General features: G+C 59.9%; 2 protein-coding genes across 6 annotated transcripts in view; one reads left to right on the forward strand and one right to left on the reverse strand.

The window, feature by feature from the left end:
* The window catches only part of EVC (EvC ciliary complex subunit 1), a 72,192-nt gene extending 67,068 nt beyond the window's left edge, over positions 1 to 5,124 (forward strand). For 3 of the 4 annotated variants that reach the window (XM_066278762.1, XM_066278759.1, XM_066278761.1), the window contains 4 exons: positions 375 to 501; positions 1,643 to 1,736; positions 2,392 to 2,503; positions 2,622 to 5,124. In XM_066278762.1, coding sequence (XP_066134859.1) covers positions 375 to 501; positions 1,643 to 1,736; positions 2,392 to 2,503; positions 2,622 to 2,703 — 415 coding nt within the window. In that variant the 3' untranslated portion in view covers positions 2,704 to 5,124. The remainder of the gene's footprint in view (positions 1 to 374; positions 502 to 1,642; positions 1,737 to 2,391; positions 2,504 to 2,621) is intronic. The other variant, XM_066278760.1, reaches the window with a different exon arrangement.
* Positions 5,125 to 5,195: 71 nt separating this feature from the next.
* Positions 5,196 to 15,487, reverse strand: part of CRMP1 (collapsin response mediator protein 1) — a 54,446-nt gene continuing 44,154 nt past the window's right edge. For both annotated transcript variants that reach the window (XM_066278764.1, XM_066278765.1), the window contains exons 9-14: positions 14,409 to 14,565; positions 12,771 to 12,912; positions 12,042 to 12,212; positions 9,167 to 9,346; positions 7,959 to 8,124; positions 5,196 to 5,297 (exon numbers count right to left, since the gene is read on the reverse strand). In XM_066278764.1, the coding sequence (XP_066134861.1) occupies positions 5,206 to 5,297; positions 7,959 to 8,124; positions 9,167 to 9,346; positions 12,042 to 12,212; positions 12,771 to 12,912; positions 14,409 to 14,565 (908 nt within the window). In that variant the 3' untranslated portion in view covers positions 5,196 to 5,205. The remainder of the gene's footprint in view (positions 5,298 to 7,958; positions 8,125 to 9,166; positions 9,347 to 12,041; positions 12,213 to 12,770; positions 12,913 to 14,408; positions 14,566 to 15,487) is intronic.

Raw genomic sequence — 15,487 nt, forward strand, 5'->3', positions numbered from 1 at the left:
ACAGGGACCTTGTACACTCTTGGCAGCCCTAGCACGTCAGTACTCCCTGAATCTAACACTCCCGTCCCGCCCGTCTGAGGTCCTCCTGCCCCCGAAGTCTCTGCTCTCTGTCCTGCTGACGTCACCAAGCCGCCCTGAGAATCCCAGTGAAAAATGTGCCTGGGAGAGTCCGTAAGCCCCAGAGAGTCAGTCACTTTTACGATGCATCTGCCTGTCCGTGGAAGCTCTCGTGTGACCACAGTAAATCGTGGCCGTTCTTCACTCGTGCTCAAGGAAGGCCACCGGTCACTAATTCGCCCTCGGGAAAGGTCTGCGTTAGTCTCTGACCCCCCTGCCGGCCATGACAGCCTGACGGCCTTCGTCCCCTCTGCCAGGATGCGGGAGCAGCAGCAGAAGTTCCTGGCCCAGTTCACTGTCCACCGGCGCGTCCGCCTGGACACTCAGCAGCGGAAGGCGAGAGTCCTGGACCTTCTGGAAGCCCAGCTGGAGACCCAGCTGCAGGTGGGGGCCTGGGGAACAGGCCCGGGCAGGGCGGGCAGTGCTTTAAAGAGGAGGGACTAGCAGAAGACTGGCCTCGCGACCAGCCATCAGCCATGGGGCCTTTGGGAGGGGACTGTCTCGGCCCGCGCCGAGTCTCCCCGGCTGGTGACGCATCAGCCTCACGATCCACCCTGAGCCCAGAGGCGGGCGAGGCCAGGTGGACCCGGTGTGTCTGCAGCGCCCGGGGCCGCCAGTTCCCCAGGCTCTACTTGTTCCTGCCTGGCGGGCGTCTCCCTGGGAGGGGAGGTCACCAGCACGTGGGTCCCAGTGTCTGGGTAACACTGTTGTCACTCAGGCAGTGCTGCTGGGGACTGAGGCTTGTACCTTACCTGGAACCCCCAGGAAGCTCAGTCCTGTGAGAGAATGTGGGTATCTCAGCGCAGGACCATCTCATCGGTGTGTGATTACTGCGCGCGGCCGTAACGCAGACCCGCCGCTTCTCAGGAAAAAGCAAGCAGCCTGGGGTGGTGGTGGTGTGGTCGGGGTGCTGGCCCCTCGGTGTGCCCACCTCCAGTGTGCAGTGACGGTGGTGACGGTGACGAGGGTGGTGGGGACGGCAGCCGGCATTTATTAAGTGTGTTAGAGAGTCACTGAGCTCAGTGTCACCTGGGCCATCTGATGTCGTCCTCCAGCCCAGGAGGGGACTCCTGTGAGTCTCCCAGGTACAGGGGGGGAAACTGAGACTCCAAGGGGTTGAGTCACTGCCCAGATTCACACAGTTAGTAACCATGGACTCCAGGTTCGTGCGGTCCCAGCACCGGGCTCAGGGGGGAAGCGTGGAGACTCGGACCTGACGTAGGCAGCCATGGCTGAGATCGGGGTCAGGGGCTGCCTGCCGCCTCCGGGGCCTCCCAGAGCCCCTCGCCTCAGTATTCTTGTCTGGGCGATGGGGACCCACGGCCGGTGTGACTGAGGAGGGACAGTCACCTGGCAGGAGCTGGTTGCTGCCAGCTCCCTCCCTGACGCGGACGAGCTCCCTGGGTGCTGCGGGGGCGTTCTCCTCCACGCCGGGGACACGGCCCACCAGGCGCCCTGGGGAGGGTCAGCCTCGCCCTGGCCACAGGGCAGGGAGGCCCCGCTGACCCTCTCGCTCTGCACCCAGGAGGCCGAGCAGAGCTTCATCGCTGAGCTGGCGGCCTTGGCCCGGGTGCCCCTGGCCGAAAGCAAACCGCTGTCGAGTAAGCGCGGACCACCAGGTACGTCATCGTGGGAGGCAGCGCGCTGCGGGGGGGGGGGGGGGGGCTCTCCGGGCACCACGACCTGAGCTGTGTGGCCTTGGGCCCCGTGCTTACGCTCCCTGGGCTTTTGTGTCCTTCTCTGGAAATGAGCAGCCTGGGTCAGGACGCCCCGGGGAACCCCCTTGCTCTCCCTCCGTCGGTCACTCTGATTCCCGGGCCTGCTGTTCCCCAGCTGTGCCTGACCTCTGACTCTGCCTCCCCACCTGTGCAGCGGGGATCGTGAACTCCTCCCCCGCCGGAGACAGTTCAGTGACGTCACGGTGCGACAGGCTGACGTCAGGGAGGAGGGGCGGGAAGGTGCGTGACCGGACTCGGGTCTCTGAACACGAAGTCCGTGTGCTGGGGCTGTGTTCTCGGTTCCTGCTGGGAGCCTGGCGGGCCTGAGGTCTGGTCCCAGCCCTGCCACTTCGGGCCACGTGGCTCGAGATAGCACGTTAGCCCCGGGCCTCAGTTTCCTTACAGGTTAAATGGGTACAGTAGCAGTAAGGTACTACGCGCGTGCACACCCGCCCACGGAGACACTCGAGTCGGGCCGGGTTGGAGGGAGGCCGGGAGAAGCTGGCACTCGCCGAAAAGTCACAGAGCCAGTGTCTGGGTTCACGTGTCTTCACAGAGAAGCCCCTAAGGACCAAAAGGAAGAAGCCCCCGCTGCGGGAGAGAGGGGACCCCGGAGGGCCCAGCAATGATGACCCTGTGGCCGGGGAACACCCCTCAGCATCGCTCAGGTACAACAGGGCCCCCAGCTTAATGCCTGTGGGTGCTTCGTGACCACCTACTGTGCGCCTGTGGACAAACCCGCCCTCCGAGTTCTGACCCCATGCATGCCGCCCGTGTTCTGCGCAGCAGAAGGCCGAGCCAGCAGGACAGTGACGTCGGGGATGGTGAGAACTCCAAGAGGCTGCTCAGGAAGAGAAGCCACCTGTAGTTTGAGGCCTGACGTTGGGGACTGAAGCGGAAGGCCTGGTCTGAGTGAGCGGCCCCGCCCCGGCCGTGCAGCCACAGGGGGACGTGGAGTCTCCTCTGGGCTCACAGGCCGCGGCGAGGGGCATGGAGACTGGGCGTTGAAGTGCCCGAAAAAGCCCAAATGCGTGTGGCAGACCCCGCTGACTGCGACAAGCAGGCACTCTGGTGCTGCACACGAGTCCTTCCGAGTTTTGTCTGCTTCTGTCCCCGGGGAGCTCTTCCTGGCCCTCTGCACCTCCTACCGCTATGCCTTCTGCCACCAAACCCCCCTCCCCAGAGAGAGGTGGTCTCACTCCTGCCCTGGCCCCTGGGCCACGGGAGGGAGGGTCCAGGCATCGCTGCGGTGTTCTGGGACGAGACTGTTCTCCTCCATTCCCACCCTCCCGTCTGTCTGTCCCATGCCACTGGCTGCCACGGGCATCTCATCAGGACCCCTGTCTGGGCTCAGCTCGCAGCTAAGGCCTGGTCCCTGAGTCTCAGGGCCTGACCCAGGTGGCACCAGACAACACCCCCCTCCCAAGGGATGGTCCGGGCGGGCGCTCCGCTACCCCAGTGGGCAGTCCACATAAACCACTGCCCAGAGAGGGCTCCCCCTTCCGCAAAGAAAACTGATCTTTTCATCGAGATCAGGGGCCCTCAGCCACGGCACTGTGGACACGCAGGGTGAGATCCTTCTTTGTTTGGGGAGGGGTGGGCGGTGCTTTGCGGGTGTTCACAGCACCCCTGGCCTCTACCAGCAGATGCCAGTAGCATCCCCAGTGTGACAAGCAGAGAGGTCTCCAGACGCTGCCCGATATCCCCTGGGGGCCTCACCCACGGCTCTGGGCCCATCCCCATGGAGAGAACTGTGTTTCCACGAATTCCCAGAATATGGTGGGCTCTAGGCACTGGGAGCCACTATCTTGGGGATTTTCTGGACTATTGGTGACCTAAACCTTTTATTTCTTATAACCTACATTTCCTGCCTCTTAGGCAGTGAAGAGTGGCTCCTGAACAAAAGTGACCATGATAATGACATCTTTCTTAACCTACCTGCAGCGCCTCCGCCCTCCTGACTGGTCCACAGACTGGATTTCCGAAGTTAACCACCAGCGCCCTCTTGTGGCAAAATAAAACATTTCATTCTGCAGAGTTGAATACATCCTCCTCCTCCTCCCTGCAGTGTTTTTGAGAGCTCTGTGTACATATAAAATAGTTACCATTTTGGGGTCACATGGGTTCTCTGCACAGAGGCATTCTGGAGGCGTGTGGCTCCCAGGAACATCTGATTTGGTGACAAGAGTATGGTCAAGGCAGTCATGCTGGCTGCCTCCACCTCCACCTCCACCAATCCTGCGTGGATCAGTGGATCACCGGTTTACTTCTTGGATGTAGCTTCCTTTAGCCCAAGGAAGTGTGTCACAGGTCATAAGCTCTGGGACGCTGCCCACCCTGACCCCCAGCTATGGCCCTGGGCAGGACTCTGGGTACTGACTTAAATGACAACACCCCACACAGGCCAGTGGGACACTTATTTTATTTTTCTCACAAGCCTTGAATTCAGAAATAAGAGCCACAGTAAGTCAGTTGTTAAGTAAAAATGGGGGTGATTACAAAGGAAAACTCTGTACAAAAACCGTTAAAAATCTGACTGCCCCGTCCACTTCCTCGGAGGGACAAGGACACAGGTAACTGGAAGCAGCCATCACCCCCAGGGTCGTCAGCCCTTCATGGGGAGATGAGACCCCTTTCTGAGCACGTGAACCTGGCTCAGCCTGACGTCCACTGCTGGCTGGAAGGACACACAGACTGGAAAGACGCCAGGGCCAGTTACAAGCGCCCCGGAGACCAGGGTTTCTGACACAGGACACGGATGACAATTCTCCAAGCCCTCCCGGCTCTGTGAGAAGTCACAGATCCCAGTGGGGGTGGGGCGGGGTGGGGCGGGCTTCCCTCCAGTGTAGACTTGGGACGGGGAACTGAGTAAACATCTTCGTGTTGCGAGTTTGGGGGTTTGCCCTGAGGGCCTGAGGTCTCGGCATTGTGTCGACATCGGTCCTTGGTGGTGTTCCGTCAGACGCGCTCACAGACTCGGCATACATAACCTAGTAACATGCATTGACTACCCTAGAACAGCTACAAGGATGCAAAGGAGCCGCTCAGGAATCACGGCGCCCGGGCGGAGCAGTGGAAGGGACGTTACAGACGAGGCGAGGGCCTGCGCGCACTCAGGCAGGCAGCCAGACGCCGTGCTGGGCGTCGGCCTCCGCGTGAACACACAACTGGGGGGCGAGGAGTTTCCAAGCAAACATACCACACTAGTACCACTTCTTCCTAAACAGAAAAGGAAAGACCATCATTCCGTGTGCGCCCCACCCCCCCAATCAGTACCAAATAAAACTATGGGTCTGAAAAAACACTGATGGGGAAAGGAATGGACATTATTCCCAGAATCCTTCACTCTTGCTCATTCACTTGTCTGCGGTCAACCGAGGCTGGTGATGTTGGAGCGACCACCAGGGGGCGCCACGATGCGGTGGCCAGTGCGCCTGGGGTTATTGTCATCTATCTGGGCACCTGAAAGACACAAGAGCCCGTGAGTCACTTCCATCAGAGCTCCCCTTGCTGCTCCTGAGGGCTGGGTGCCGCCCTGGTCCCGGACCTTTGGGACGCTGAGCCCTTACCTCAGCCCAGTTCAGGCTACCCTCCCTGGGAAGACTCCCTGGCCTCCACAGGGCTCCCTGCTTTCTCCCCTGTGCCCCCTCAGGCCCCGGGGTGGCCCCTGCGGCCCTGACCACACTGAGCTCTTTCTTGTCTGGCTTCACGTTCTCGAGACAGGTGGGCAAACACTACCTGAGGGCCTACTGTGTGCAGGCACAGACGGTCCTTAAACGTGTGTTGAGCTTAGAGAACACAATAGCACGAACAGGGCGTGTTTACGCCCAATTCACAGGAGAGGCACTTGAGGCTGGGTGCACGCTTCTTGGGCGACACGCCTAGAGGGTGGGGAACCCAGGTCGGCACCGATGGGTTTCTATCCAGAACCCGAACTCCACCCACTGTCAGAGGGACATTCGGCACAGGGCCTGAGCCTCCCAAGGTGTTCTGTGTGTGGTGTGTGCTTAGGTGTGCATGTGTGTGCAAACGCATGCGTTCATGTGTGCATGTGTGTGAGCCGCTCAGACTGGAATCACCCACTTCACCTGTGATGGGCAGATCTGGGGGAGGGGGCAGCGTCCTTTTTATTTTAAATCGGCAAAGCCAACCATCCACTCTAATCGCATGTATTCTCTTGCACTTAAATAAAGATTTAAAACGCTGGCACGAAGCCCAGTGCCTGGTGCACAGTAAGCATGAATTAAATGGATGAATCACGAAAGCTGGACCGTGCCGGAAGGAGGGACCTTGTGCAGAAGGCTCCAGGGTCCTGGCAGGAGATCGAGGCTCCAGGACAAACCATGGCTGCCACTAGGGGGAGCTAGAATCACACACACTCCCCTCACAAAGCCTCACTTCCATTTCTGTAAACTAAGAGGGGAGGCCCTTCCCCCGCAGCAGGACGTGAGCAGGGCAAGCCTCCGGGAATGGGGGTCGGAGTGCCGACCCGGATTTCCTCTCCTGGTTTCGTTGGTTGACAGGGTGTCTTCCCGGTAGTTTGGGGTTCTCCTAAAGGCCCAGAAACCTGGGCTACGGCTTACTGCCTTTCCCCCTCGTAACCACCGGTGCCTTCCTGGTGACATGTCAGCTTCTTTGAAAAACACCCACGGGACCAAAGGACACCAGTGAGGGGCCACAGAGGCACACTACACTCTGCGACGTCGCGTCACGCAGACAGGGAAAGGGACATCCGCGAAAGTCGTCCCTGGTGTCGGACAGCGTCTATGCTGTTGGGAGCAAACGAAGCAAACTGTCAAACGGCTGTGCAGCTCACCACGGGCCGTGCCGGGGGCCACAGAGAGCCAGGGAGGCGCCCCATCTCTGCTCTGCTGATGGAGCGTCTGATGAGAAATTCGAGGGGTGTTTAGGGTCTGTTTGTGCAAAATACTGTCTGTGAACATGAGAATCCTCTCAGGGTACAAGAAGAAGCTCTTGCAGGCAAGGCTCATGAACAGGGATGTGGGCTGGCCGGGGGACAGAGGAGGGACCCCTGATTTATGTCCCCATGGCCTCACTGCTGAGCCAGGCCCTCCCTAAATGGATAGAGGGTCTGTGACCCCCCCAGTTTAAATTGTTATTTCATCTTCTCTCTCCCTGCCACGTCCCCTCTCTCTTTGGCTAAAGCATATCAGCTTCTCTGTGCACCTGTCCTTCACTCCTGCTAGACCGAAGTCAGCAAACTAGGGCTCATGACAAAACTCAGCCCACCGCCTCTTTTTTGTGTAGTCTACGATTTAGGAATAGTGGTTACATTTTTTTTTAATGGCCGCATTTTAATGGCCATTTGATATCTTATAGTATCTTGGCATTCAGAGCCCAAAATGTTTACTATCGGGCGGGCGCATTAAGAAAATGTTTGCTGACCCCTGGCACAGACTGAGGGCCGTCTTACTCATCTCTGAATTCTCAGAACCGAGCACAGCGTATAGGCAAGCTTCCGTCTCAAATACTCTGTGGGATGATCTCCGAGTTCCCGCCATGGGCATGCCTGCCCTCGTGTGGTAACCTTGTGAAACTGCAGGCACGTGTCCCGGGCCATCTGTCCTTTAGTCTGGGTGACCACGCCAGCCTCAGAATTTGCCCACACACATTTCGTGAGCACCAAGCCCTGGTTGTTTGACACTGAATGTGTTTACAGAAATGGGAATAACATCACTCTGCACACAGGGTTGTCGGGGAGAGGAAGCAGTCACAAGCCCCCACGGAGCGTGATTCGCTGCCGCCAAGTGGACATGGTGAAGGCACCGCCAGCACAGAGAGGTGGCTCTCCGTCGCCACCCTGTGTTAGCTCCACAGGTCAGCGTGTAAGAATTGTAAGAATGTCCGAGTGTGCTAAAGGCTGAGCCCGTCTCTGCAGTCTTCACTGAGCCGGGGCCGGGGTCTCTGCGCTGCCCCGGGGCCCTCAGCTTTCTGCCGCCCAGTCCCGAGGGTCCCGCTCGGACAAGAGGTGGAGGAGTCCCCAGCCCCCTCCTCACGGCGGGCCTCTGGGGGTCCCCGGCCCCCTCCTCACGGCGGGCCTCTGGGGGTCCCCAGTCCCCTCCTCGCTGCGGGCACGGCGCCTCGGCCGCCGTGGCCCCTTACCTGATAGGCTGAAGTTGGACTGGTGGAGGTTCCTGATGGGCGGAGGCTGGTGTTTGGAAGGCGAGGATTTGGCAGAAGGAGCAGGGGTGGCATATTTGGGTGTGGCGGGCACCTCGTACACAGGACCGTCGTACATGCCCCTGGGAACCCCTTGCAATCCAGAGACCTAAACAGAGGGAGGGATGGGCGACTGACGGACAAGATGCACGCGTGCCTTCTCGTTTAGAGCCCTGCGGGCAGGACAGTGACCAGAGGTCGCCTCGGGGACACGCACACACATACACCCCCCACACACACACACTCACTCCACATGCACACATCTGCACACACACGCACATGCATAACACATCACACACATCCACCCAATCCAACACACATAAAGACCTGCACACATATATACACACACCACACATGCATCCACCCAATCCAACACACACATAAAGACATATGCACATGTGCATGGGCACACGTATATGCACACACACACACTCCCACACATTACATACACACTCCCACACATCATACACACACATGCGTGCACACACGGGTGTATACACACACACACACAAGCTGGCTTCCTAGCGAACATCAGCCCTTTAGTGTGGAGTGCAGGTTGTCATGGTGATGGGAGGGACCCAATCAGGGGAGACAATGGACCATGAGTGGGCAGGCTTCCTCCCGAGCTGGACCAGAGATGGGCGGAGCCTACCCCATGCCCTTTGACTTCCCAAGGTCATTGCTCAGCCCACACGGGCACATGTGCCGCTCCAAGGAGAAGAGGGAGACAGGTGCAGAATGGAAGGGGTGGGGGAGGGGATAAGAGGGTGACCAGCCATCCCTCAAGGAGGCTAGGGCTTGTTCATTTTACTAAAAAGGCAAGGCTCTGGGCTCACAGCTTTCCCACCGTGTGACGCTGGTCAGTGAGTGCGTCACCGCCTCGAGCACCAGGGCTCTGAGCTGCACCAGGACGGTGGTGGCTCCTCCCAGGGGCTGAGGCTGTGCCCCAGTCAGGTGCACCCAGCACCCCTCCCACCCCCACGTGGGCACACTTCTTTACGGCTCACGAAGCCCCGGGACCCCCAGACCTGGCTCTGACCCCAACCTGAGACGCAGGCAGGACAGCGTCCCCGTGCAGTGGACACTCGAGCAGAGGGAGGCTCACAGGGCGGTACCGCCTGCAGACGCCCGCGGGGACCCCGGACACGCACCTTGCTCCTGACCCTGATGCGCTGGTAGAGGTGCTCGGGGAACGGCTTCCGGGGGATGAAGCGGCCCATGCCCTTGCTGACGCCCGTGTTGCCGTCCTCGAAGACGATCTTGCCCTGGCTGATGACCAGCAGCGGGGAGCCGTGGCACTCCATGCCCTCGAAGATGTTGTACTCCACCGCCTGCCGGCGAGAGCCACGGCTGTGCCCTCCCAGCTGCCCGCACGGCCACGTGGCCACCAACGGCGACCCCGCCCGACCCCAGATCGCAGGCTTTTCCCAGGGGTCCTTCTCGGGAGACATCCTCTCTCGGACTGTGTGACAGTCCACGGTCGGCCCTTCCGTGCGCACAAGCGAGCCCTCGCTACTGGGCATGCAGGTCAGGGGTGGACTCCTGTCATCAGACTAACACTGTCTGAGATGGCGTGAGTGTGAGGGGCCCCTGCGGTCAGGCAGCAACGGGCTGTTCTCATGATCACAGACATGTCTATGACTTTTTTTTTTTGTATTTTTCTGAAGTTGGAAACAGGGAGGCAGTCAGACAGACTCCTGCATGCGCCCGACCGGGATCCACCCAGCATGCCCACCAGGGGGCGATGCTCTGCCCATCTGGGGCTATTGCTCCGCTGGAACCAGAGCCATTGTAGCGCCTGAGGCAGAGGCCATGGAGCCATCCTCAGTGCCCGGGCCAATTTTGCTCCAATGGAGCCTTGGCTGCAGGAGGGGAAGAGAGAGACAGAGAAGAAGGAGGGGGGGGTGGTGGAGAAGCAAATGGGCGCTTCTCCTGTGTGCCCTGGCTGGGAATCAAACCCGGGACTCCTGCATGCCAGGCCAATGCTCTACCACTGAGCCAACTGGCCAGGGCAGTCTGTGACTTTTTAAAGATATATTTTCTTTAGGATAGGACAGTTTTCTAAAACTAAATCACTGGGTCACAGGACATGAGCTTTCTAAGGCTCTCGTTGTCTATGGCCAAATTACATTCTGACGGTGTCGGACCAATGGACAGAACATCAGGCATGGCTGAGAGACACGTCAGTACTTCCTGTTTAGAAATCCCCTCCAGTGTTGGGTAAATTCAATTTCATATTTTACTTTGTTATTTTTCTTTTCCCAGTTTGAAAGAAAAAACATTTCCTTAAAACAGACATCCTTTCGTTACTCCTAAGGTGAACAGAGCTGGTGCTAGCCAACTGCTTTTGATTATTCAAAATGGAGATGGCAAAGAAGTTCAAAAGCTAGAAGAGGTATGTGACTTTGGAAGAGTCGGTCTCTCCTCTGCACGACGGGGACAGCGGCCCCCGGGGTAGGTTCGTGCCCCCAGGGCTTTTGAGCACAAAATTAGGATCCCGCAGGACGCTAGCGCCCCCTGCGGTTCCCAGGTATCTCACAGATTGTCCCCCATGGTTTAAAAGCGTTTCTAACATCCATGAAAACGGCTGGACCGCGTTCCGTCACCGGGACGTCCTAGCGCTTCCTGACCCGATTCCTGGGGCGAGCACCTGGGTCGCCGCCCCGCCTTTGCTGAGCACCACGCTGAGAGGCGCTCCCGCGAGTCCACACCAGCACGTGTGCACCTTGGGCTACACGAGGAGTCTGGAGCCAAAGAGGACAGGGATTCGACCTCTGACGGGTCTGCCCCTCCAGAAAGGAGGCGCCAGTTTTCATTCCCAGCGAAACCCTGAACTGGCCTGCCTCCCTCTGCCTGACCACATACACCTGCGTCCCGTGAGCCCCTGGGGCTCAAGAGACTGGCACAGCGGACAACAGCATCTGACTGTCACAAATGGCGCCTGGGTGACCGTGAGACTAGGTCTGTTTTTTTTTGTTGTTTTGTTTTTTTGTATTTTTCTGAAGCTGAAAACGGGGAGAGACAGACTCCCGCATGCGCCCGACCGGGATCCACCCGGCACGCCCACCAGGGGCGAAGCTCTGCCCACCAGGGGGCGATGCTCTGCCCATCTGGGGCATCCCTCTGCCACGACCAGAGCCACTCTAGCGCCTGGGGCTGAGGCCACGCAGCCATCCCCAGCACCCGGGCCATCCCCGCTCCAATGGAGCCTTGGCTGCGGGAGGGGAAGAGAGAGACAGAGAGGAAGGAGGGGGTGGGGTTGGAGAAGCAAATGGGCGCTTCTCCTATGTGCCCTGGCCGGGAATCGAACCTGGGTCCCCCGCACACCAGGCCGACGCTCTACCGCTGAGCCAACTGGCCAGGGCCAAGACTGGGTCTGTTTTTGAATAAATAGAAACCCCTGCACCCTGCTTCTGTGTCCCTGTTCTGCATTTGGTACGCTGTTCTATCTGTTAGGATCGTGGGATGGACGTCTGAGATCTCTGCACCCTCAGGTTTGCCAGATGTGTGAAGAGGTCAAGGTCACGTGAGACACGAAGCTCAGAGCTGACCCACCGCCTCGGGCCTGGGGCCTGGAACACGGGTGGCGTGCACCCCAGGCCGTGTGCACAAACGCGGCATGCGCCGGGTCCCGCCCCGTCCTTGGCCGGCTGTTAGCGCACACAGCACGGAGCAGGGGGTTCTACACCAGACCAAACCCTCTCTAGCAGGGTGACCAGACTGAAGTGCAGGCAGAATCCTGGAGCTCGTACTTCTGCTCTCTGAGTCTGAGAACGCACATGTCTGTGGGCACAGCTAGAGGGGGGAGGGGTGCAGGAGGGGAGAGACAGGCATGCCCGGAACAGCCGCTGACCCACCTGCTCAAACCCAGGCTCTCCAACCGGAGGAAAAACGGTCATGCCCAATACCAGGGCACGCCCCGGCTGGAAACATCACAGAGCGTTTTTAACCGGAGGTTTCTAAGAAGATTGCAAAGCCAAACAGACGCGCTCACCCAAACCGGACGTCATGGACAAAGGGACGTACCGACTTGTGGCTCTTGGCTGTTATGGTCTTCATCCTGTCGGGGTCCCAGATGACCACGTCGGCGTCCGAGCCCACGGCGATCCGCCCTTTCCGGGGGTACAGGTTGAAGATCTTGGCTGCGTTGGTGCTGGTGACAGCAACAAACTGGTTCTCGTCCATTTTGCCGGTAGCCTAAGGGGGAAGATCCCCGGATGAGACGGGCAGCCCCCAGCGGGGTCGGGAGAAGGGCCGATAGGCACAGACCTAAGCCTGGCGGCTGGGGCCCTGGCGAGGAGTCTGGAATGTTCTCCGCTCCCCAGCGGAGAGAGCACCAGGGGCTTGGCCTCAGAGCGGAAACGAAATTCACGCTCAGAGCATGGGGACATTTGTGTGACAAGCATTACAGCGCCTGGTTGGCGTCACTGGGCCCCAGTGTAACAGACAATAAACACCTCTGGTCCCAAGACAAGGAACGTCATCTTTTCAGGGACTATCATGCGGTTAAAAACAAAAGACTTGTCATCGTTAAGGTATAAGGGTCAGCGGTCATAGCCGCCAATGCCGAAGGCCACAGGACGGGGCCATGTCCCTAGGAGTAACGCGTTTCCTCGTGGCCCTCCTGGTGTGAGCTCTGCTTCCGCCTCGGAGTAAGAAAGGCCGGAGGTAAGAGCCATGACGTACTGGCTTTGGATGGACCCGGTGCGGGTGCTTCTAGAAGGTTCCTGGTGGAGAGAGGTGGGGCCGCCTTACCACCGCCTTGTCCCAGACGACGGTCATCCGCTCCTCGATCCCGTTGACGCCCTCGGGGATCAGAGTGAAGTTGTCCTTGCCCACCGCCTTCTGGGCAGTGCTGTAGGGACAGTGGCCGCTACCCGTGACCTGTAGATCTCCACTGGCAAGAGCAAAAAAAAAACACAATCCTGACTTCAGACATTCGATACAGGCTCGAACCGAAAATCCCAGAGCGATTCTGGGGAGGAGGTTAGGGCACATCATGGGCCCTGGTGAGTGACATCGGAAGGCCCTCCGGCCGTGAGTGTCGGACAGAAACTGGAAGGAGCCCTGAGAGGGGGAAGAAGGCTCCGGGTTAGTGTGGGCTCCGGCTGGTCGGGGTGAGGCTCTGCGGAGGGCCTCCTCTTCCTCGCCTGGAAGAGAGGGATTCGGCCAGAGCGGCCAGGCAGTCCCACCCTAACCCGCTCTGATCTGGGGACAGCTGGGCCTGGAAGTGGAGGGCCAGGCAGGCAGGATCAGGTTCAGCCTGTGGGACAGTGTGGTGCTTGTGTCTTTCACTGGAGGGCTCCAGGAGGCGGTGTGGGCTTGGTGTGACTCAGGTTTGAAAGTGTCTGGGTGCCTGTTGGGAGCAGACTGTGGCGCGTGGGGACATGGAAGAGGCAGAGGCCTGTCGGGAGGGAGAGACGGTGGCAGCGGAGCCGGAATGGCCACAGCCAAGGGCGTGACTGGTGAGCAGCTCCCAGTCCAAGTCCAAAACAAACTCCTGGCCTTCCCTCACAAAGCTGCTGCCCCAGTCTCGCCCAGGTCCGGGGACAGCAGGACCGAAACCACAGGCTCTGGAATCTGGCTGCAGACGACCAGGAAGCTGTTGGCCGTGCAAGTCGGGGTTTTGCATCTTTGAGGGAAGCAGATTTCCATGGTGGGCACATGCCCTTGACCCCTTGGGCTTCCCTTCTGACTACAAGCCCCATCTTATCCTCACCACCATGCAAACTCCTACGTATCCCCGAGCTCCAGGCCTGCTGCCGCCTCCTCCATGAAGCCTTCCGCACGTCTCCTGGCTGTGGGCGTGCAATCTGCCTCCAGAGCAGCCTGCACACCTCAGCACTCGGCCTCCCTCGTGGCTGTGAGTGTGCCTCCCCGGCCTGGCTAGGCGGCACGGAAGGTTGACAGTGGCTGTGCTCCTACTGTGTGCACGTGGCCCAGCGCAGTGGCCACCCAGGGAGCCGAGGTCCCGAGCCTTCACCTACACTGTCTCATAACCAGCTCCACGGGACACACTGTCTTCTCCCCACTTGCTGACGAGTGAACCCGGGAAAACGGACCCTACGGGTCAGTGACAATGCCGACAGTGACCCAGTGGCCAGCGGCTGAGGCAGGACTTGAGTCCTGGTCACTCATTCCCAGTCCTGGCCGCTCCTGAATATCTACGGGGCTTGGGGGGCCACACGGGAGGCGCTTAAATTAGCCGCTGAGTGAGCAGAAGGTGGTCTACACGTGAGTGGAAGGGCTACTGAGGAACACAGGCCCTCGGACCCCTGAAGGCCTGCCGTACACAATGCGAGCTCCGTTCTGACCCTTCCCAAGGCCCCCCACAGGCTGCCGGGGCCAGTCCGCCCCCCGCCACCCGCCTGGGGCCCCCTCCCTGGCTCTCACCAGGCCAGCAGGGAGGTCAGGTAGTCGGGCGTGGTGGGGTCCGGGCTCAGGGGCGGGGAGGTCACGAAGGCCGCGGCCTTGGCCCAGTTCTTGCTCCAGTAATGGGTGCCATCAGTCCCCAAGCTGGCGGCGATGGGCTCGCCAAAAACGAGGGGGCCTTGGGGACAAACACATACACGTGTGGTTAGGCACAGAGGGTCTCCAGCGGGAGGTGTCGGCGCTAAAGGGTGGGAGCTCTCAGGCTGGAGGATGAAGGGTGGGAGCTCTCAGGCTGGAGGAGAAAGGGTGGGAGCTCTCAGGCTGGAAGAAATATGCCGGCCGAGGGCAACACCGTCCGTCCTGCTCCTGGGCGGCACCCTGGGGACCCCGGCCCCCGGGCGCTCAGCACCCAGCTGGCCCCCGCAGCGAGCCTCTGGGTCGGCAATGCTGTGAGCATGTGGACAAGGGCTATTATCTCCTGTCAGGCACAGAGACGTGACCCGCTGCTCAGGGCTCTGCCAGCAGCAGACCTGCAGGTCAGGAGTCAAGTTCAAGTGTCACACTTGGGAGGTGACTCCAGACACACCAGCGGGGGACCGGGGATGTGACATACGGGAGACAAAGAAGCCCCAAGAAAAGGTGAGTTGTCACCGAGTCATGGCCGTAGTGGGCACCTGCAGCTCAGTGCACGGGGACCCCTGTGGAACCGGGACGGGCCTCAGAGCCGTCCCACCCCCGGGGCCAGGGACCCGGGCTGTGCATCCAACCCTCTGATTCCCGGACACCCACGCTCCCAGCATTCCTCCCGCCGCGCAGGGAGGGGCCAGATGTGCCCCTGCTGGAACGGTCTGCAGGAGAGACAAACGCCGAGGGCACTGCCCTAAGTACCCTAGTGCCCACCAAGGCTCAGACCTCACCAAGGTCACACAGGGGCACACGGCACCCCAGGAATCAAACCTAAAACCAACCACATGTCCTGTGTTCTGGCCCCTTTCCAGCCCTCTCTTCCCAAACAGGGCAGGGGCTCCTGGCAACGGGCCAGGCTGCGCGTCTCTGCCCCGGGCAGGGGCTCCGCCGGTGACCTTGAACCAACAGGACAC

This window comes from Saccopteryx bilineata, chromosome 5 (genome assembly GCF_036850765.1).
Source record: "Saccopteryx bilineata isolate mSacBil1 chromosome 5, mSacBil1_pri_phased_curated, whole genome shotgun sequence".
Lineage (NCBI taxonomy): Eukaryota > Metazoa > Chordata > Mammalia > Chiroptera > Emballonuridae > Saccopteryx > Saccopteryx bilineata.